The 24,307-nt window shown below is 37.5% G+C and overlaps 1 protein-coding gene across 5 annotated transcripts in view; it reads right to left on the minus strand.

Annotated features, from left to right (window-relative positions):
• The window catches only part of SLC44A1 (solute carrier family 44 member 1), a 201,639-nt gene that overhangs the window by 36,311 nt on the left and 141,021 nt on the right, over positions 1-24,307 (minus strand). For 3 of the 5 annotated variants that reach the window (XM_044265220.1, XM_044265218.1, XM_044265221.1), the window contains 4 exons: positions 23,255-23,392; positions 15,050-15,286; positions 12,674-12,754; positions 7,262-9,685 (listed from right to left, as the gene is read on the minus strand). In XM_044265220.1, the coding sequence (XP_044121155.1) occupies positions 9,662-9,685; positions 12,674-12,754; positions 15,050-15,286; positions 23,255-23,392 (480 nt within the window). In that variant the 3' untranslated portion in view covers positions 7,262-9,661. Of the gene's footprint in view, positions 1-7,261; positions 9,686-9,718; positions 12,755-15,049; positions 15,287-23,254; positions 23,393-24,307 lie in introns of those variants that run through there. The other 2 variants (XM_044265219.1, XM_044265217.1) reach the window with 2 other exon arrangements.

Genomic DNA, 24,307 nt, shown 5'->3' on the forward strand with positions numbered 1-24,307 from the left:
ATTCTTATAGCATACTGGCTTCTTTCTGAATCTTTCAACACCTGCAAGAGCTTGAGTTACATAGCTCTTTGAAACTCAAATCTCAACCCTAACTTACATATTAACCTCGAGTGCACAAACAGTATTCTTCCTGAAAGAAGTCTTATTTTTTTATTTTCTAAAATTGGAAATTGAACACAGACTATACTTTCCACAGCCAAAGAGAAAAAAAAAATCTAGGTACCTTTTAGGAGATGTGAAGCTTTTCACAGGCTCTTTAATCCCTAGGTGAGCTATAGAACGAGAAATTGTGTAAGTTTGCGACAGAACCGCTGAAAAAAAGAATTAACAGTCTAGACTTACTAATATTCTTCAGTATGTCAAATACCTCCAGTGTTTAAGGATACCTCACAAATGTCCTATCACATCTTTTGGCAAGGTGGAATAGATAAACATCTGGGGCTATCATCTGGGCATCATTCACGTTTGCTAATGAAAAGCAGTCTGTAGAGCAGCTACTCAAAGTCCAAAATTATGAAACAAATTAGGAGAGGTTTATTGGTAGTACAAAAGGTCTTCTACTTATGAACATCCCCTTCCTTAGTCCTCAGTATCATTTAAAATACAATTCATCTTAAACAAACTTGATTTTTCTAAGCTTTAATGGGGCACAGCCACTGTATAATTGAGGGCATTCCACAGCTTCACAAAGCCACTAACTCAGCACAGATCTAGGCTTCAAGTTATGTGCAGGGCACGGTACCAGACAAAAGTGTTTTCCATTGTAAATGTGATCTAAGAGGCTTTTTTTCTATTCTACTTAATGACTTATTCAGTTGCAACCTTAGCATTCACAAGGCAACTCAGACCCAAGCTTGGTCGGGCAGTGGATGAACTTCGTACTTCTTTAGTCTGTACCATTTTTATACTGTGCACTTCAAGGATGCTAGGACATGCTGAGAGGGGCTAGAAAGGAGAACTGGAAAATTCTAGGGCACCCTTGCAGCATAATGACCTAATCCAAGAAGGTCAAGATGTTGCCAAGGATCACTTCCCATTGACAAGTAGGATATGCTGCCTCAAAATATGACTGTAGGATTTCAAAACACGCTATCTCCCAAAATGCCATTTTGGTATACTGATAATTTTGAACTGTAGGTACTTGAAAAGTAGTAAATGCAGGAAGAGGCCTTCTCTGAACTCTCCTGACCTACCTTAAGACAGATCCTCCAAAAGGAACTCAACTGTCATCAATTCTGTTCTTGGGAGGTTCATCAACTGGGGAAAACAGATTTATCACAGTGGACAAGAAGTCAACACTACACCCAGGCAAAAGTTTTCACAAACTGTCTTACCTCTCCTTTATTCTTCTAAGGGGCCACTCACCTTTCTTAAAAATCATCTCTTCTCAAAAAAAACAAAACAAACAAACAAACAAAAAAAAACATCTCTTCTCCCCTAACAAAGCTATCTCACTCCCCTCCCCTTTCCCTAGTAAGATGGTATTTAAGCTTGAATTTTAAGCCACCTTGGGGGGTATCTTCCCTGGGTATCTCCCATGTATACATGAGGTATACATGTTAATACACTTCTGCATGCTTATCTCTCATTAATCTGTCTTCTGTTATGGGGGGAGAGGTCTCAACTAAAAATTCAGAAGGGTAGGGGGAAAATTATTTTCCTCCCTTACACTACTATTAATCACCACCCTGGACATGGGGAAGTGTTCCAACACAGTAGACAATGACAATCTTTCCTATAAAATTTTATTTATTACATAAAAAATTCTATACATTTGTTAGACTAAAATACAGTTTTCATTATAATTCTGGCAACTGAGTCAGTACACAGAGAAAACTTAGCATTGGATCAGCACTTATTTTCTAGTTCATATTTCTGCACAAGAAAAACATTTCAAAGCTCCATTTCATATAGGCTCATTGTACTCTGAAGCCAGATGGAATTCCATCCAATTCAGAGCTCTTGGAAGTTAATTTCCCAGCAAGATTTGATAACTCCAGAAAGTTAATTGCTTAATATACATATTTTTAAAGTCCTCTGAGAGCATAATGCTCTGTCTATAAAGTCTGCACTGTGTCATTAATGACAGTCACAAATAGTAGGGCTACAACCGTGTCTGTGGGGCATGTGCAAGCACCTACATGTTTGTTCCCCCACCTGAATAGAGTGTAGTGACACTGGGATAAGGAAAAGCTCAAAATGACGCTAAGGGAAAGGATCCCGAACTGCAGAATTCATGGAAGGCTGAACTCTGATCCTATAGTTCATAATGGACAGACAGGACACGATACAAAAATCCATTTTGACACTATGAAATAGGATGCAAATGGCAAAAGAAAATGACAAAGACCAAAAGGCATCAGGTTAAGAAATATGTGGCACCACAACATATTTCTCATGCTGGATCACACAACAGTGAGTGATCGAGACACACTGATGCGTGTTTTCTATACCTATCACCCCATCCATACCCTGGGCTGGGCCGGACACTGGATATAAGCCTCAGAGCCTGAGAGATCAAGAGCAGGTCCCTATTGCACTGACTCATCTTAAAGCTGGGCTGCCTATTCTAGGACTTCTATTCTATACTCCCAAAGTTCAGATAGGCTATGCCAGCAAGTACTTAAAGTTGGACCTTTGGTCTGCAGAAGATATGCTTTTGTCTTTGGTTGTTTTTCCAGAGCCCCTGTAATTTTGTTAGGTGCCCTCCATACTTTTCTCCCTACTTTTTGGTTGGTTGGTTGTAATGTTTTTCCTCCTATAATCAGATCAGCTAACAGCCCACTAAACTTGTTTCATTGGGTACAAGACCTGTTTGAAGTGCATTCAGTGGTCAAGAATATTCTGAGACAATACCATTGAAACTTCTTTTCATTATGGAGCCCCTATTACCCTTTTATAGGAAGGAAGAAGTCAGAAAACCTCAGCAACACAATATAATCTTGTAGCACTAAGGCAGCATAGAAGAAAGGTAACTTTCCCCGTGTTAAGTCTCCAAAACTCAAAACTAGCACAGAAACAAGAGGAGCCAAAAAGAACTTCTGAGCACACACTACTACTGGAAGGAACCCAGATGATGGAGAAAATTTATTTAAGAGTCTCTGTCTCAAATCATCAGCCCCCGACACTGTCCTATTATTGTCTCATTCCTGTGAGGTATCTAACACAATTTATGAATCCTGGCCTGGTGATCAACATGGTAAATAGAGAGTGCCACATTTTCTAGTGGCAGGTAGAATGGTCCGTGGGATGCTGGCTGGAGCTTCCTCTCAGTTCCATGCCCATTTATTCAAGTCTTCTTTTCAGCCCTTAATTTTACTCACACAGAATGACTGAACACAAATTCCTGAAAAAAATAACTAACTCAAACTACATTCCAATCGGACGGGAAGGGTAGATCAGATTCAGATGGGAGGATCAGAACATTCTAAGTCATACACATCTACAACAAAAGGAATGTCAAATGCAGATACTTACAGTGGACTTAGGCCCTTTTTCACCTGTTATGGGAATTTCCACCCACGGTCTCTCCATTTGCTACTGTATTAGGTTCATTAAAGCTCTTCTGGAGGTATGGGGTGGGGGAGGGAGCTGACTCTCCTTTCTTCTCCAGCCAGTTATGAGATTCCCACTGCTTCCTTCAGCTTGAAAATGTAGGTAAGGGTTTGATGTCTGACTACAAATCATGACTCACTGCAATCAAATCTTAAAAGAACAAACTCTTTAAGGATTTCTGCCTGCTCTTTTTTTAAGGGTCCTGAGGTCCCTCCATGTAGATGCAGCACGCTTACCTAATAGTAGGGTTGAGATGTGAAGAAACCCACATGCTTCCCTAAAGAAGCAGGGATGGATGCAGGGGAGTGGAGGCACAGTCTTGTTGGCAGAGTGGCCAAAGGCTCAAAAACAGTCAAAACAAAGAAACACCTCCTTGATGTAACTAGGAAGAAAAACAACGTTTGAATTCCCTTCCTCCCACCCACCAGCATCTGCTCCTCAAACTTTCCACTAAAATATTGTCAACTGTAAACTACACTGAGTTTGCTAATTTCTCATCATCTTCAACTGTTCTTGGTCACAATGACTGATGACATATTTTTGGACAGTGATCTACTGATAGCATTTGTCATATTTGAGAAGCAAAAAAGAATCCAGTGCTTTGGTTGATGGATAATTATAAAAGATTCTTGGATTTTTTTTACCCACTGCAAAAAACTGGGTAGCTTGCCAAAATCCCTCCCCAACATACCCCATCACACCTCCAAGGAATGAAATCTTACTCTTGAAGATTCAGTGTTGACCATTTTCTTACTCCTTCAGATTAGTGTGGTTTCGGTTTCCAAAGCTAGTACTAAATCAAAGTCTTCAGGTTATACAAATAATTCCAAGTTATAAGTAGGTAAGTACCATATTAGAAGTATTTTTAGTGGAGGCCCAATCACTACTTTATTTCAAAACATGTTATCAAACCAACTTTAGGGCAGCCTTTGATTTGTGTGTGTTAGGCCTTAAGGGGACGGTGGGTTGGAGGCTGGCAGAGAGAGGGTCCTGAAATTCTATTACCATTTCAAATGTTCATAAATGTACTATGTGCTTTTGAGAGAAAGATAGTCCATTACTTTTGTAAGCTTCTCAAAGGGGCCCATAGTTCTCTCAAAAGATTAAGAACCTGCTTAATATTAAATATTAAATTCAGGTCTTAGCAAGTAAAACAGAAATTCTTGAAACATTTGGGAATTACAGTGATTTCATATTCAGATAGATCTTGACTTGACCTTGAGTAACCTAAAAGCTTCATTATTCCAAGTACCCTGGCCTGGAGTATTTATTCCTCAGGAAATCATTTTAGTTGTAAAACTTGAGTATCAAAATGGAATAAAATTGCCTAATATTTTGGTTCCTAATAATTTCATATCTTTCCCACAAATTTACTAGTGAGTTCCTTTAGGAAATATCAAACTTAAATCCTTTCCATGTAATTTACAAAAGTGATCATTGTTTATGCAATACTGAAACACCATTTGCCATTTTTAATGCATATAAAAATCCTGAAGATGGGAAAGAAAGTACTATAGTATTTCTATAGAAAGGTTTTCCATAGAAATTCTCAAATTTAAAAACTTTGCATTGAAGCCTTCTATAAGAAAGTTGTTTTAAAAGTTTGAATCTTAGATTAAAGTTTTCTCTTAAAATGTGGAGACTAAGAATTTGGCTCACGTTTATGAAATCTGAATGGGGCAAGTGTGCTGTTTTAAACTGACAAATGTATACAACATAGTTAGTTTTTTGTTTTGTTTTCTGAAGTTTGTTACAAGCATTAGATTTTTCTCTTGGCACATTCAAGGGTCCTGCTTTCAAAATTTAGGCTATGTGCCGCTAATCAAAAATGAGCTAATTTCAAAAACAGCCACTGTATCTGAACAGTGCCTACTTTTCAAAAGGGCTAATATGCATCCTGAGTACACAAAGATACATGAATATGCATTTAAAGCAAAAGGCAGTCTATGCTGTGAATTTATAATACACAAATCTCTGTGTTATGTGTATTTACTTATGAACCTGCAATTTTCCAATATATATTCACAGACCACGTCTTAACAACTCTAGGCAAGCCCTTATAAGTGCACTCCTATCTGTCAGATGGAATATATGAAAAGAATACAGAAATTAACTCTGGCAGGTGCATTTATAAGCCTCCAGACTCTCAGGATTTTTTTTTTTTTAAGTAGCAATAAAAAAGCAGTAGAGAACTTATTGAAAGGTGAAAGCTTAAAGACTTTTCTGAAGGTAACGTCTCATAGGCTACGTTAAGGCTACTGGAAACTCCAGAAATATAAATGAGAAGGTTACTGACCAAAGACAAAATAAAATGCTTAGGTCACCATAATTGGCAGCTCTCGTTTTGGGACTGACCCTACAGTCCTATTTTGTAGTTGCGTTGGTTTAGGGGTGGGGGGAGATCTCCTGAAATGGCCTTTATTAGCTAGTACTGGCGCGTGGTGGAAATGGTTGAAATTTGGGGGGCACTGATATGCCCTGATAATTCGGTGCTCGTAGTTCTGGTGGTAGAAGCATTACTCTGGTATAAAGCAGCAGGTCAGCATCAGGATAAAGGAAGGAGTCATCTCTTCACTACTCCCTACTGGGATGAAGTCCTGAAACTGCCCTGGAAAGACAAGAGCCCTTGGCAGATACCAAGGTCAATGGTACTGGCAATTGGCAGCTTAATGTTCTTGGCTTAAAAAAAAAAAAAAAATGGAAGAGTAAGGGAAACATCTCTACAAAGGAAAAAAAAAACTTATTTCCAGCATAATTTTAAAAGAGACTCAGTGAGTACCTCTTCTCCAACCATTACAGAAAAAGTTTGGGGACCAGCACACAGTTAAGCTACTTAAATTGTGGTAACATAGGACTTAATCATGCTATAGGATAGGATAAAAGCTCTAATCCTAAACATTAAGCATTGCATTAAATGGTTTAAAGGAACAACCTGCTTTGAGCTCTGCTCATCTATGCAAGGATTATATAATCTCAATGCCCTAGCTAAATTCCTAATGTTTACCTAACGTACTGGTTAAGCCTCCCCTAGAAGATGGGTTTCTTGGATTTATACTGAAATATGACCTTTTTCTTTCCACTTCCTCTTGAGGCAGGAGCCTGCAAAGTCTAAATCAGGTACCAGAGCCTTTTGCTGATGGCAGAACCCACAGTGATGCTTGGGTCCCCACGATCACCACTTATACTGGAGGACCTTAACTGTACTCTGGAGATGTTGGTACTGAAAACAACTTTGAAGATCCACCACAGAAAAAGACACAGACCACAACACAGAGTCAATGGCTTCTAAAATTATTCAGGTCACCACATATCACAGATAATTTTTGTTCTTCATCTATTCTTCTCACTTGGGCAGAAGATGGAGGCAGTGAGCACTGAACAGCAGTAAGGCAGCCCAGAGCTAGCTGAAGAATGACTCGCGATGAATGAAAGAGGCAGCAGGAATATCCAAACATAACCCCAAAACATTGAAATATTGCTAAAAAGCCTCTGTGAGGCTTTATAAAATGTATCAGAATGAAGCTCATATGAGAGTGACATTCTCTACATTAAATATCTCTCTGTATGTGCCTGGGTAACACATATATGCAGAGAAGCATATATCTACCTATGTGGCACACACATTTACTTAGGGAACACAGCCTGGCAATTAATTTGGAACTCAAATGACATGGTTACACATAGATCATAATTTCTAAACACAATGTTAGTAAAACAAAATTTATTTGTAAAACAGGACCTGTTATATAAAATGGCACACGATCAAGTTATACAAAAATACAAAATTTCTTTCTGATTACAGTTCTAGTTGCAAATGATAATTAGAAAGCATTCCTGGTGGTTTCCAAATAGCTGAGATTGCGAGCAAATGTAACAGGGGAGCAGCGAGAGTCCATGATGCTGGGATGTCCAAGTGAGTAGAACCTAATTTCCAAAATTCAAGACTTCCATCAGGTCACTTTGGAGGGACATCTCCTAAAACAGCTAGCTCCTAGAATGTCTTCTGTTCTGATACTCATCTTGCAAACTTTTTCCAATCCTAAATTTAGTTCCCAATGTCTCTTAATGTCCAAAATCTGTGTGGCTATGAAACAGAAGGTATTCTGGATTTTCTTACATGATTTGCTCTCTCATCTATTTGGATAATTGTTAGTTACATAATTATATTTATTCCATTTCAGAGGATACAAAAAGAGTACAATGATACTGTCTGGCGATGTTAGATGTTAACTTCTGGAGGTTATTGTTTCAAAATAGCTATTCTCACAATGTTGGTTTCCCAGGTCTTGCCAAGATAAGAGCTCTTAACTCTGTGTGTTTTGTTTTGTTGGTTTTTTTTAAATCCAGACTCTTATTGCAAATATTCTGAAAAATCAGAAATATTACATGAGCTTTGAAAAGAAACCAAGGCATTTAGCAAATTTTAGCCTAGCTAGAGTAAAGAACACGGATACTAAAAAAAAAAAAAAAAAAAAAAAAAAAGAAAGAAAAAAATACAATTTACCTTTTGCAGCAATTTAAAGGTCTAACCCTTTGAAAGCAAGCACATGAGCAAACCGCTGCTTATTAAGCCCTAGTGACATTAATTGTATGCATTTCCATAATACCGGTCTAACTCACTGTCTACTTCTGGTAAGAGGCAATGCTTTCTTTCAAAAGATTCTTCTTCCATGGAATGATAAAATGCTGAGGCTTTTTTTTTTTTTTTTTGTACAGAGCCTGTATTTAGTGCAATAAGTTTAAAAAATCTGCTCTGAAATATTTACTTTACATTAACAAAAATAGCTTTTTTTAAAAAAATCGTAACAAAAAGGAGTTATCGCATAAACAGATCATGAATTATTCTTAGCAAATTACACTTCTTTTTTTTCCTTAAAGCATTCACCATTACAATAAGCAGAACAATGGAATATTAGCCATTCATATCTGGTAAGCTTCAGGAATAAAAAAGAAAAACAACAAGAAACAAAAAAACCCCAAACCCATTCCCGAACAAAAAGAATATTCAACACTTGAGGATCAAAACATAACCAATTCTTCAGTTAAACATTGTAGAATTCTGGATATTTAATGAATTGCAGAGGAGAGGAGCACCTGCCAATATGGTTTCAGATTTTACAGCAAGTATTTGAATAAAATGGCCACTTAGCCTGGAGCCACTGAAGGTCCTTAGGAGCAGAAGCCCAAGCACTGGAATTTGCAATGCTTTGTGTTCCATGTTTCTCTCCCTTTTTTATTCCTCCCAGCATTACTTAATCTGCAAATCAATACACGGAAACTTAAAGGCTAAAGTTGCTGGGCGCCCCAGCTTCCCTTCAAATCAGTCACACCAATGTGTGGAGGGTGCTACTGAAGTAAGAAACGAAAGAGAGACAAACTATAAGAACAAAGTTTGCATAAGAAAGATTATCTACCCTTTTCTTTTTAACCTACTCTCTTATAGAAGCTTAGGGTAAACTACAAATACCTGAGGAGTTGGTTACTTTTTAATGTTGGCTGACAAATGCATGAGCTATTATGAAAATTCCCATATTGAGTCCACTAGTATGTTTCTAAAAGTAAAATGACATGGCTTCTTTGATTGGGGAAAACTGATTGGAGTATCTCCTTATTTATCTGAAAGCATATGCCTAGTCTCATCCCGCTAGGACTTATGCATCAGTAAAGTAAGACCTTGATTTTTATGCACACATCAGGGAAATCACCCCTGAATAAACTTTAGACAGAGAATTCGGTACAATCATTTTACCTAATTTAAATAACTAAAGTTAAAATCTCCTCTAAGTTATTAAAAATGTTAATCAGATATGAATCTTAACATTTCCATTAAGACAGTTACAATTGAAAACATTAAATGACGGCAGTTGCCTTGTAAAAGCCACCCGTATGAAAGGAGTACATGTTTGACAAAAATAAGCATAAAAAAGGTATTAAATCCCTGTTCCTTTTCTCTGATTTTGGCTGATTATGTGTGTGTGTGTATATACATATACATATATATACACACATACATATACATATATACACACACCCACACACACAAATACATAGTTATGTGTATATATTGTTTTGGAATGTCAATGGGTTCCGTAACGGTCGGCTAGGTTCAAGCAGAACTTGCTCCCGAAGCCTAGAAAACAAAGTCATACAGAGTAGAATCTTAGACAATTACCATTAAAAGGAGATCATGAACGATGTTACAAATACATAGATGGTCACAAGCGGCAACAAAGCAAAATGGATTGAGAGCCCTTCTCCCCAAACCTATATTCCAAGGGGCTGCAATTCCTATGAATGTGCAAAGTCACACTTCTGGGTAAGCTCTGAGATATGCAGAGAATACATCTCCCACCTATGTTGCTGCAGTGTCCAGGTTTTTCCCCTCCCTTTCCTCTATAAATTCTTTCCTATAGGCAGAAGGCCGGAGTGTCTCCTTCTTTAACTTCTACATCACGTGTGATCAATTTTTCTAAAATAATTTTCAAAGATGTATAGGGTGACCTCACAAACCTTTGAAGTTTCCTTAACTAGTGAGTTTTTCTCAAAAAAAAAAAAAAAAGAAAAAAAAGTCCACGAGGAAAACTCGAAGTACTTATATTTTAGTTCAATGATTCCCTGTCAAAAAGGAAATTTAAAAGCTCATTGTTTTCCCTGAACATTATTCTATAGGCTAAAAGTAAATTCTAAAGTAAAATATCCCACTAAGAAAGAAGATAGACCAGTGAACTTAAACAGCATGTTGTACAGATATGGCAAAATAGGTATGATGCTTTCATACAACTTTCATCTATGGGACTAACATGTGAATTAAAACAAGCAAATACAAATAAACAATACTAAATTCTACCAATCCCCAAACTTTAGTGAGAAACTTCTCAGGTAATTATTTAGGCACACATCCAAGATGGTGGTCAACTCCAACCATGCTAATGGAGAAGAGGGATAAGAATGAGAGGTATTGATTATGCTTCAAGTATTTAACTACTCTGCGATAAATTTCTCAAATTCTCTCCTGCAAAGTTTTTAAGCCATATAAAAACATCATTCTTAGGGATCAAATGCTGTAATGTCCAAAGCACCAGAAGAACAATGCACATAAAAGAGATATTTCAGGACAGAGTGGAGAGTTTTGTCACAAATTTGAAAGCAATGAGCTGATGAACAATATAAAATAAAAGCAAAAAATGAATGAAGATTTTAAAGCAGTGTTTGAGTTAAGGGACAATAATTTAAAACTGAAAGCAATATTAGGGAAAAAAAATCTTTCTAAGTTCTTGGCTTCTGGTAGAATGCCACATAACTTGGGCAATTCTATTATTATTACCTATGAATTAGGGTTTCGGGAAGAGAAGTCATACTTGCCATCTGGTCTACCACAAATTCTCTCTCACTAAAGGATAATGCAAAAATACATGTCAATTCATGGTTCAAACTAAGCTAGTGTAGACCTCCACATATTTCTCCCTTTGGAAAAATGACTATTACTGACAAATGATTTAATAGAAGTGCCAACCACTAGAAAGACAGAAAGTGGTAGAGAGAAGAGGGTTTACATTTTAAGATTTTATATTTTACCTTTTTAAAGTTATAGGCTGGGAACCTTATTTACTGAACAAGTAAGATAAGCCAAGAATGACACGAAGAAAGCCTTCCTCATTTACCCATGCCACCAGAAGGTTGGCAAGAATCTTTACTGCTTTCTCCATTGGCCAGTGTCAAGTAAGAGGGATATAGAAAGGGTAGGGAAGGCAAGCAACCAGACCATGGGCATTGCTGATGGTGCCTCTTGCCCACTCAATGCAGTTCTGGCTAATGCATGCTTAAAACAAAGAGCTCTACATCCTTTTACTTAAAATTAGAGTGATCTATACCTTGAGAACTAAACACTGAAGGTTTGACTTTATAATCATCAGTGCTATTAAAAGCAACACCAAAATAGGCCTTGGAAGGGAGTTATGGAGAAAGAGTTTATATCTAAACATTCTGCTGAGGCTTCAATTTAGGTTGAATATACAATTATTTTGCATATTCATATGCATATACATATGCGCCCCCCCAACCTTAAACGAACCCATTTTCTTTACTCTTATATACTTAAATGGGCTTGTTTTACATTATGTATTTCTCCAGATGGAGACCTATGAAATCAACCACTTACTAAACTAGAAAGAAGAAAGAGGAGTCTTAATCTCACGCTTTTGGAAGTTATGTGCAATGAGAAGTCACGTTATTTAAAATGTACCATTTAAGGAGGTAGGCAATTATATAATATTTTGAAGTCACATGCTCTTTAAGAATACATTAGTAAAATAAGCAGTAATTACACAAATATGTGTGAGAGACATCTGTCATTACGCAGAGGTGAGAATATCTATGGGAAAAGCTACTCAGGATTCTCTTATGCTGACTGAGTTGCTTTTTGTCAAAGTGCAGTACTTATAATATACACGTATCCCTGACCAGAGATAATTTATCCTTCTTACAATCAAGCTGAGGTTAGAGAAGACCCAGTTGTCTTACTGAGCAGGGAATGTGAGTGTTGATGGAAATAACCTTGTTTCCTACTGAAAAATAGCTGAAGAAACAAAGAAAGTACAATCCAGGCAACAGAAGAAAAAGTCAGCAAGGGATAAAAGACAGCAACAGAAACAAACCAATATTAAAAATGTGGGGGATATGAATTTTAGCAAGTTGAAAGGAATTATCACCACCTTCCAAAAATGACAAAAATCAAACTGTCAGTTCAAGTGTGCAACCAAATGTTCAGTCTGATGAAAACCAAACACTGACAGTTAAAAAGGAACAAAACAAAACAAAACAAACACCCTCCCCCGAGAAATGGCAATTTTACTTTAGGGACAGAAACAGTCCCTCCCCACCAGGAGCACCGGAAAAGACACTGTTCCTTTCAGCTTACTTTTACAGAAGGTGGTCTCAGTTGTGACAAGAGTTCTGCCATCCAAGTGATGGGTAAACACACAAACAGAAAGAGCAGAACATCCTGCGTGATACAGATAACAACAGCTTCTCCCGAAGAAGTGCAGTCAGTGAAGACACTGAGAGAGAGGAAGTGAAAATGAAACTCTTGGAGGCCGGCCACCTCCTCATCTCCACCTACCATCGGTTTCAGCTCTCTGGCATCAGCAACGCCTCCCTTACCAGCTTCTTTCATTGCTTTTCTACTGTTTTCCACAAACTCCTGCAAAATAGGGACCAAATGGCATAAATTCTTAGGTCCTTCAGATTGTGGTTGGTAGATGAACCTAAGGAGCGTTTACATTTTGGATTCAATGTTAGTAAAGGGATGGCCTAAAAACATAGCAATAAATGATAGTTAGTATCACTACACAAGAGCTACTAAGTCGGTGCAGATAGGCGGCAATGTCAAGATAAAATCTTTTTTCCATACATTCACTGGCACCATCTCACTCAGGCTCAGAGAGAGAATGTTACTTCTATTTGGAAGAGAAAATACCTAATTATTTTTAAGAGGACTATTTTCCCATAGATTCTTGTTTTATTTGTTGTTTTACTTTTTCCATATCAAGGTTAAAGGGAATAACAAAGACTATTTTACTCCAGAAGGCTTGTCTTTAAAATAACCCTAGAAGGTAAAACAAAGCACCGATACTAAGCCCAGATAACTGTTTTTACCAAACTATAAATAAGCTACTTAAAAAAAAAAAAATGTCTATTTGGCTTTTAAATTACTCCATAAAGCAGGAAGACGGGAAGTTACAACCAGAACCTGTGGTCAAAAAGTAGTCAAAATGGGATTATACCCTGAAGGAAACATCTCTATCTTGTCAAAGTTTATGGAGCACTTCTCCATTCGATATACTCATCATTCTTACAGAAGAAAACTAAAAGAAGAAAAAGTGTTATTTTTTTTAACTCAACTTTTGATCAGAGGTTTAAAAAATAAAAACTAGTAATTCTTCTTCTTAAGATTTTATCTAAACCCACTGTGGGGCTCAAACTTACAACTCTGAGATCAAGAGTCACATGTTCTACCGACTGAGCCACACCATCCCCAAATTCTTCCAAATGCCTTCATCAAAAAGGAGATGGAATGCTCACAAGTCAAATTCCATCACGAGAACAACCGGTTAGAATTATAGTACAGACATTATGGAAATGGCCAAAATGTAGTTCCCAGTGAAAGATATTCAGTACCAAATACGTCAGCTAAATCATTTGGAATTTTTGTGACTGGGAGGGGGGAAAAGGAATCTATTTTATTTATTGACACATTTTATGTATTTATTTATAAGATTGTATTTATTTACTTGAGAGAGAGACAGACAGAGCGTGAGAACGGAGGGTCGGAGGGAGAAGCAGACTCCCAACAGAGCAGGGAGCACAATGTGGGACTGGAGCCGAAGGCAGTCACTTAACCAACTGAGCCTCCCAGGCTTCCTGACACATTTATTTTATTTTAATTTTTATAATTTTATTTTTTTAAAGATTTTATTTATTTATTTGACAGAGATCACAAGTAGAGAGGCAGGCGGGGTGGGGGGGTGTAGCAGGCTCCCTGCTGAGCAGAAAGCCCAATGTGGGGCTTGATCCCAGGACCCTGGGATCATGACCTGAGCCGAAGGCAGAGGCTTTAACCCACTGAGCCACCCAGGCGCCCCCCGACATAATTATTTTAGACTTAACTAGATAAACCATGCTCCTGGAAGAGGACTTGTTAATTCAGTGTCTAATGTTCAGTCTTCAACATTACCCACCCTTCAGATAGGAATATTTCACAGCTTACTAGCAAAGTACTATTATTAAGTATCCTTAATTTGGTAGCATTTGACAGTGATAACAGTATTTGAACCATTTAAGTAGGATTTCTAAATTTTAAAAAAATTTCTATTGAGATTCTAACATAGGGAATCTGCAGAGTCTACATAACTATAATGTAACTATAAAGAATCTGAATGTAATACCTTTATCTTTGGATCCTGACTTACGGAAAACAATATAATCAGGGTCTGTTCATCTGTATTCATTATGAAACACCTTCAATTTGGCCTGGCATACTTAGGATAATGAGTTTTAATGGGGCTGATGGCAATAATATTTGGTAAGGTGATAGATAGAGAAATACAAGCAGGTACTACAATCTGGGAAGTCTTTGAGCTCCACTTTAGGAAAGGGCACTTAGAACATCAGTAGTCCAATGTTCCAATTCAAGGGCTAAAATACAGGTTTAAGAAGTCAATTCTAATCCATCTAATCGCAGAGAGGGAGGCAGGAGTCTGAAATAATGTGAATTGGGGCTACGTAATGGTTTTTGCTCCAGCTATAAACGGTCCCATCCATGCCAAGAAGAGCTCCTTCCCTGATTTCCCCAAGACTAAGCTCATTCATGAGCACTGCAGGGCTCATCCTCAATTACTCAGTTGCATATAATAGCAATGAAATACAGACAATGTCTTGCAAAAATTCCGAATCGTATTTTTACCCCTAAGCAATTGAGGGCATTTGAAGTACTTACCATCAGCACTTTATCCATATAGAATTCTCTGCCAGGGCTCCCATCATTGTATTTTGTATCAATGGCAAAACACAAGAATAATACATCCACTACCATTTCGTAAATGGACAGGAAGCAATGAGCGACTAGGAAAGCAAAGAGGCAGACGATGATCAGAGGCAGCACCCAGACTGTGTAATCTTGCTGGTAGTTGAGCAGCATAATCCCAGCCAAGCCTGTGCTGCAGACTATCAGCACCTGAAGCAGAGAGAACAAAGAGCCCATTTAATAGCCACTGTTCGTTCAACACGTGCAGATGTCAAGTTCCCTTCAAAATTCTTAAATGATGGTTGCATACATTCATTCTACCTCGTTAGGAAGTGTGTCATCCACACAGACTCACAGGCACATCTACATGTTTATCACATAAACAAAACATCGTCCTTTAAACGCTCTGGTCTGCATGAAAAAAGAGTCATGTTTTCCAAAGATTATGCTTATTCCTTAAAACTTCCCATATATATAGCACCTGTGGCCATTTTTAAAATAAGTGTATACATATTTTAGGAAATGACCCCATTAGCACTCAGAAAAAAAATTACTGACATTCCGGGGTATTGCTATGTACTTCTAAGCACTTTTACATATATGAAATAGCATTATACATACGAATCATTAAAAGCTATTCATTAATATTTATAATATCACTATCAAAGGTTTCATAAACACTTAGTCACATAATTTCATCTTACAGGGGACTTAGAAAATTTGACCGGGTTCCTACATCTGGAGACTTCTATTGTTTTCTGGTATAAATAATGCTGCAACAAACATCTCTGAGAGTTTTTTCTTTGTTTCATATTTTATTTCACACAGAATACATGGCGAATTGAATATGATTTGCCACGAAATTTAAATTTAGATTACCTGTGAGGAAAGAGGTTGCCACAAGCATCCATCATAGAAGAATACAAGAAATAGCCAATTTGCTTATTGTCAAGAATGACCTACTCTGATCATTTCCAGGCAGCACTTGAAATTTCCTGTAGTTCTTTTACTATATTTTAGTTCAGCTTTTCAGTCCCTATAATGGTTTATGGCAAACATCATCATCCTCATTTTATAGACTGGGAAATGTGCTCAGAGACACTATGCAACCTGCCCAGGGTCACAGAATAGGAGAGCAGATACCACCTAAATCATGGTCTTGCGATGCCAACTCCAGCATTCTTTGCAGGTAAAAACTCAGTAAATACTTGGATATGGATATAAAGCAGCAATAGGTTATACTGAATCCTAAACACAGTCTTGCTCAGCCCCTTATTTGCCTTACCATCCATCATTAAGTAACAAAGGAAAAGAAAGAGTCCTCTAGATCATAGCAGTCTTTCCCTGTCCAGTGCTGAGAACAGGCAGCTTGAGAATTAATTCTCTTGCCTTTTCCCTACTATTTATCCACACCAAAGCATCTCTCCTTCTCTATTATTTTAACCAAGAGTTATAATGCATTAGATGAAATATTGGTTAGGATATAAGCTGACCCTTCTCGGATGATTTTAGGGAACAAATCTGGGTCTGCTCCAAATTTTGAAGACCCTTCACCATTTTTTGGTGGCAAACATTCAGGAATCCTCTCTTACCATTACTTCCTGGGATGACTTCTACAGGTAACTAATTATATCCATTTTCTTTCATGCTTTTTGGTTTTAGGATGAAATCACTGTTTTTGATATCTCTTCTTCAAATTTTTGATATCCACCCTATAGAAGGACTTAGGTTCTTTATGCTCTCGTTAGACTACTTAAAGTTAAGCCACATTTGAAATGTTAAAGTCAATTATAGGGAGAAGATGTGGCTCAGACAAACCAAACCAATGTTGAGATAAAAGATGTTGAGGTGGAAGGATGGATACTGTCACTTTAGAAACAACTTCAAGAATTTATGATATTCAGGGGCGCCTGAGTGGCTCAGTGGGTTAAAGCCTCTGCCTTCGGCTCAGGTCATGATCCCAGGGTCCTGGGATCGAGCCCTACATTGGGCTCTCTGCTTCGTGGGGAGCCTGCTTTCTCCTCTCTCTCTCTCTGCCTGCCTCTCTGCCTACTTGTCATCTCTGTCTGTCAAATAAATAAAATCTTAAAAAAAAAAAAGAATTCATGATATTTAGCTGAAAAGGTCAGAGACGTGTAATAATTGCTTCCAAATACAATGAAAAGGCATCATGCATTTATTCAAGCAGAGGATATATTAATGGCTCTCAAACGATGAGGGGTCTAGGTTATCACTTGGGGAGTTCGAGAATAACACAGATTCCTGGGCCCTACCCCCAGAGTCCAGTTGGTTGGATCTAAGATGAAACCCAGCAATATTTATTTAAAAAGTACCTCAGGTCATTCTGATAAAGTCCACAGCCTATAAGAAGTACTGGTCTATATCAATGGTCTCCATAGTGGGATATACATACTCAAGCAGTATTGAAGGGGATCACCTAGGACTTCATATTGTATTTCTCATTTATTGAAATTTTCTTTTGTACTATGCTTTACAATACATATTATTAAAAGGTATATATATATATATATATATATATATATATATATATATATATTTTAAAGATTTTATTTATTTATTTGACAGAGAGAGATCACAAGCAAGCAGAGAGGCAGGAGGAAGCAGGCTCCCTGCTGAGCAGAAAGCCCGATGCGGGGCTCGATCCCAGGACCCTGAGATCATGACCTGAGCCGAAGGCAGCGGCTTAACCACTGAGCCACCCAGGCGCCCCAAAAGGTGTATATATATTAATAAATATAAATATATTAGGAAGTGTGCTCAAATTTTTTTTTTTCTAGTAAGACACCTGATTTAAAAAGTTTAGACTCTCCTGTCTACAGGATACATTATTGGTGATGCAACAGAAGAGATTCATACACAGGCCAGGATGTGAGAAGCAGGAAGGAAAGGGTGCTAGTTTTGGAATCAGAAAGACATAGATCTGAATCACACAGAGTTAATACTTCCTAGTTTGTGACTCCAAGCAAGTTCAAATTCAGGCTTTCTGAGTCTGTTTTTCTGCCTTTAAAAGAGACCTAAGAGTACACACATCCCGTAATTGTTAAAATAAGCATTCTGAAAGCATATTAACACAGGGCTTGGCAATCTTTGTTTGTTTCTTCCTTCCTTTGACTTCCACCAAAAATCTTGCATTATGATGCCCTTTCCACATAGAACTCAAGTTTTGAAAGATTCTGTTTACCAGTAAAATAGCACCTATTTAAGTAATAATTCATATTCTCATTTTTAATTAATCAATGCCAAATAAACTGCCAATAATTAATGTTAGAAGTAGTATTATCAAATAGAGATGAAAAAATTTCACACAGAAGTGGAGAAACAGATTTTGTAGGGTTTTTGGTATAGTTTTATTGGGCAAATATGCATTATCTATAGGAGTGGAAAATGTTTAAATAGCTTGTAGATCTCTATTCTTACCTGGGAAAACCCTATACACCAGTGATCATAGGTCACAAGCCACTAAATTAGAGGAGCTAAGATCCCTTCCAAATCTAATTCCATTCCATGAAATCACTTGGGTTCCACAGAAAAGGAATCCAGGGCGTTGTCTTTTGTTTTCTTTTAAATTCAGGTTTTTTTTTTTTTTAAGATGTTTAATGTTTTATTTATTTACTTATTTTAAAAGATTTATTTATTTATTTGACAGAAAGAGAGAGAGAGATCACAAGTAGGCAGAGAGGCAGCAGAGGGAGAGAGGAGGAAGCAGGCTCCCTGCTGAGCAGAGAGCCCGACTTGCGGCTCCATCCCAGGAACCTGAGACCATGACCTGAGCCGAAGGCAGAGGCTTAACCCACTGAGCCACCTGGTGCCCCTAAATTCAGGGTTTTACGAATGAAATGGTAAATTGTGAGACAATTTTGGATTCACATATAGTTGTAAGAAATAACAAAGAATGATTCCATAAACCCTTTACCCAGTTCCTTTCAATGGTAACACCTTGTATACAGTACAATACCACAACCACAGTGTTGACATTGACACAGTCAAGATACAGAACATTTCCATCATCACAAGGATCCTTCACGTTAACCTTTTATAACTACTCCTACTCCTCCCCCACCCCATCTCTAGCTGAGTGACCACCAATTTCCATAATGTTGTCATTTCAAAAATGTTATATAATCAGTTCAAGTCCTATGTTGAGTGTAGTGCTTACTTAATTTAAAAAAAAAAGGGTATATAAGAATGTTACATAAATGGAAACATACAGTAGTTACTTTTCTGGCGTTGGTGTTTTCCACTCTGCACAATTATCTCATGATTAATCCAAGTTGTATATTATCAATAGTTCGTTTGTGACACTTTTATTTAATTTTTAAAAATGATTTTATTTATTTGAAGGAGAGTGAGTGAGAGATACAGAGAAAGAGCGCACAAGCAGGGGGAAGGGTAGAGGGAGAGAGGGGATAAGCAGGCTCCCAACTGAGCAGAAGACTGAGGAAGGGCTGCATCCCAGGACCCTGGGATAATGACCTGAGCCAAACAGCAGAAACTTAACAGACTGAGCCACCCAGGTGCCTCTGTCTTTCCCCAGAGAAATTGGAGATTTCCGATTTCCCCACTTGAACTATCTGCTGATCTGGGATTTCTGATTTCCCCACTTGAACTATCTGCTCAGAAACTATTTCTGCATACTAGCAACCACTTTTAGAAAGAAATGCTTTCAAATGATTTACTGTATTCTGTGATCAGAACTATATTTTTTTTAAAAGAAAACTAAAGAATGTTTATCGCAGTATGTTGGAAACCCAGACTTTATCCCCCCCCCCTTTTTTTTCCTTTTTGGGTATCTGGATTAAAAAACAGTTTATCTTTCATGGTTTTAAAAGTAATTTTTTTACAGTGTTATAAATTTTATATTATTCAAATGTAAATGTTCCTGGAAAGCAATTGGTAATGTACAACAAGAAACCTATTGTGGGGCGCCTGAGTGGCTCAGTGGGTTAAGCCGCTGCCTTCAGCTGAGGTCATGATCTCAGGGTCCTGGGATCGAGTCCCACATCGGGATCTCTGCTCAGCGGGGAGCCTGCTTCCTTCTCTCTCTCTCTGCCTGCCTCTCTGCCTGCTTGTAATTTCTCTCTGTCAAATAAATAAATAAAATCTTAAAAAAAAAAAAAAGAAACCTATTATGTACTCTGACTCATTAATTCTATTTCTAGGATTCTGGACTCAAGAAATAAGGATTGACGCAGGCAGGATTTGTACACAAAAGTTTCTCTGTATCACACTTTATGTGAGTAAAATGAGAATAGTTTAACTATAAAAAATTGGAGGCTTAGTTAAATAAATGATACAACTGTATAACCATGATTAAAACATTTTTAATAAAATAGGAAATGCTCATAACATAAAGTGAAAAAAGGGATATAAAACCACTTTTTCTACTAGATTTTAAATTTTTTTTATTGACTACTGTATCACCAGTATCCACAAAAGTTCCGAGCATATTACTAGTGGGCACTCTAGGATATTTGTGGAATGAAAAAAATGATAAAACCAAAGAAAAAATTTTGATATAGGCTGCTCAAAAACTCAAAGTCAATTTTAAAACACTGTATTTTATCACCTCTATATTTCCCCATTATGAGAAATGCGTATTTCATATAGAGAACTTATTTCATTATGGTAAAGCAGGGGAAGGGGTTTGGAATCACTCGTATTTTCAATATCCAAAGATAATCATTAACATTTTGAGATAGTAATTCTTTCTCATATGTACATCCTTTTCTCATATGTACATCCTTAAACTGATAGTGAAGTCAGTCTTTTCACTTGTCATATTATATGTAAAGATCACATTATAAACTTTTAATAAAAACATGGTCTAACAACAGGTGAATAAGTTTGCTATTATTTCTAACCATTTCTCTATTGGTAGGCAGTAGACTGTTGGCGATTACCAACTATTAGAAATAATGTATTTTTCTGTATTTAGGATTATATCTAGCAGTGGTTTATCATAAACAGAATTACTGAATCAAAAGACTTAAAAAAAAAAAAAAGTCCAAGGGCAAACTTAAGGTTAGCACATAGTGACTGCAAACTGAGAAGTTAGACAGACGTAAGTTTGAACTCCAGCTCTGCCACATTCTAGTCCTTTAAATTTGGGCAACCTATCTAGTTCTCTAAACTTGAGTTTCCTCTGCTACAAAATGAAGGAAACAGTAGCGGCTCACATTCTAGGAGAGGACGAATAACACTTCCCATAAAGTACATTCCTCAGTACCTAATACAGAGCAAGTGTCTCCATCAGAGTTTACTAAAATCACCATTATGATCAAATGCTGCCCCTAAGAATAACTTTCTGTTATTTCTCTATATGGCTTCTCTTCTATTTTAACTGCTCTGTGTACGTATGTTCGTATTTTAAGCTGCTTCATATCCTTCTTAGCAGTGGGGATAAATTATAAATATGTAAAACATAAACTAGACATAAAATCTGAAGGCTTCCTAAATTAGTCATATAGCATATAAATAATAGCAATAGTTAATAAGAGTGTCAAACGCTATACTCAGTCCTTAACATGGACTGACTCATTCAATCCTTACTATAAAACATTTCCTGTTGTAAAAACATGACAAGAACAAATCCAAGTTTAATTTAATTTAATTTAATCCAAGTAAGTTTAATTACAGATTTTCAAAACAACTGCACGGTTTTATAATTCTTTTTAGATGACAGCTGCCTGAGAACTTGACACCACACCATGATATCTTGGCCTCTCTACACCAAGTATTTTTTCCTTTTTAAAAACATTTTCAAAACACAGTGGCTGGAGGAACTTAAGTGTTTAGCAGTAATAGAGTGTCTAAGAATAGAATTTGATAATATACTGCCCATCATGATCATGAATACTTATGAAGATTATCAAAGCAACAGGATAACTGGATACAATGTAATATAATGTGCAAAGGGCAGAACAAATTGGTAAGTATGCTATGATTGTTACACTATAGAAATATAAGCCTACGAAAAAACACTGGGAGGGAATATATATAAGTGATGTTATTAGGTTATAGGGATGTCAGCTTAATTTTTCAAAATTTCTGAGTATTTTATGGTATATTGTATATGGTATAGTATATTAATTTTTCAAAAATTCTGAGTAAATTTATGTACAGATACACAGAAATCCAACTATAATGTTATTATTCTGCAGATTTTTTTTTTTTTAAAGATTTTATTTATTTATTTGATAGAGAGAGATCACAAGTAGGCAGAGAGGCAGGCAGAGAGAGAGGAGGAAGCAGGCTCCCTGCCGAGCAGAGAGCCCGATGCGGGACTCGATCCCAGGACCCTGAGATCATGACCTGAGCCGAAGGCAGCGGCTTAACCCACTGAGCCACCCAGGCGCCCTATTCTGCAGATTTTAATAGTATAGAAAAATTACCTCTTTTCAGACACTTTAAGGACAGGTAAGTCTCATTCCCACACAGCTCTGTTTTATTTTTTTTTATTTTTTTTTTAAAAGATTTTATTTATTTATTTGACAGAGAGAAATCACAAGTAGGCAGACAGGCAGGCAGAGAGAGAGAGGGAAGCAGGCTCCCTGCACAGCTCTGTTTTAAAGGTATTTATATACAGTAACAGTGATGGCCAACATTCATGGAGAACTTACAATGTGTCAGACACTGTCTTAGGTACACTACATGTATTAGCCAGTCTAATCCTTACAACCCTAGGGGTTTGGCTCTATTATTATCCCACTTCCATAGATGAACAAACTGAGGCACAGAATGGTTATGTACCCTGCTTCAGGTCACACAGTGAGAGAGCCAGGATTTAAATCCAGGCAGTAAGGCTCCAGATACAGCACCTCTAACCACTAAGAAGACTATTCTTGAATTCTGTACAGATCAAAGTATGTAAGGAGAAACATGGACGTATTACTGACTGCTGTCTCAGTTTTCCCATCTGTAAAATGAGGATAGTAACAGAACTTCCTTCACACATTTCTTGTTAGGATTAAATGAGCACCAGACATGTAAAGTACTTAGAAGAGTGCCTGACATAAATTAAGGGCTTTGTAAGTGCTTCTTTTATAGTACCCATATTACTTTAAGTTTTTTGGTGGGCTAGATATTTTCAAATGAAAAAGCAAACACATATATATGCAAAAATTCACTGTATGTCTCAGATAACCGATGTGGTCTTACCTTGCCTAGGAACAACATGAAATCCCCCACTGTGTTGATGGCAGCCACCCGTAAAGCATTCTCCACAAGAATGACAAAGGCATCCTTCGCGGAGGTGCAGAAGTTGGTGCTGTTGATAGCTGTGGCTGTGTATGCATTCTGTACAAAAGCAAAAAATGGTATTTTCATCAGTAAATGTAATTTTGCTCTGTTAAGATATAAACCAAATACAGTTAAAGCACAGCTTGTGAAAACAGTTCCCAGTTAAACCCATGGCTCTGGTAAGGTACAGGTTAAAACTCAGCACAAGGAATATTAGACATAAAAAAAACCCCCAAAACCCAATATGGTAAAAAGAGCTTTTCAGTTGGCTTATTTCAGTCTTTTTAAAACACTGATATTTATTAAGGCACACAAACCTTTCCAACATCCATTAACTTCTTCCCCATCTTAGTAAATCAAACATAATTTAACCTTTCCTATATGTCTCAGGTTCACTGTGAATATCAGGGATGCATTATTACCATTTCAGTGATGCTTTAAAAGCCACACAAACAGATAAAAGGCACAAGGATGCGTGCTGTTTTATCTGGAACACCTACCATCTCCCCTTGGTGCTTTCGTCTGTGCTGCCACTTCTCACAATTTTTGTAGTAGACGGCTATTTGCTGCCCAAAACACCCCTCCCTCCTGGGAGCAGGGCCCCAAGTCCCCTTTGAGAAAAGAGTCCTTCCCTCTTCTCTTAGAGTCTGAGTGGGGGACACCACCTCTAGCTCTGGGGGCGGGCCCTGATTGAGGTAAGCCAATCAGCCCGTTCTACCCAGCTCCACAAAGATGGGTTCAGGGACTGGGACACATAAACTAATAGAGCCAATGAAAGCCAAAGATGTTCCCTGGGGCTTCTGGGGAAAAAGAAGTCTCCTTTTTCCATAAGAGCTCCTGACAAAGCAGGTCTCTAGTTTTCCTGGAGAGCAAGGTGTGAAGGGATGAACTGCCAGGGCTGTTTGGCCAACATAATGGGAAGAGCCTGAAGCTGCTGGAGGTTACAACAGGAAAGGGAGGGCAAGGCTACCA

This window comes from Neovison vison, chromosome 9, assembly GCF_020171115.1.
Source record: "Neovison vison isolate M4711 chromosome 9, ASM_NN_V1, whole genome shotgun sequence".
Classification (NCBI taxonomy): Eukaryota; Metazoa; Chordata; class Mammalia; order Carnivora; family Mustelidae; genus Neogale; species Neogale vison.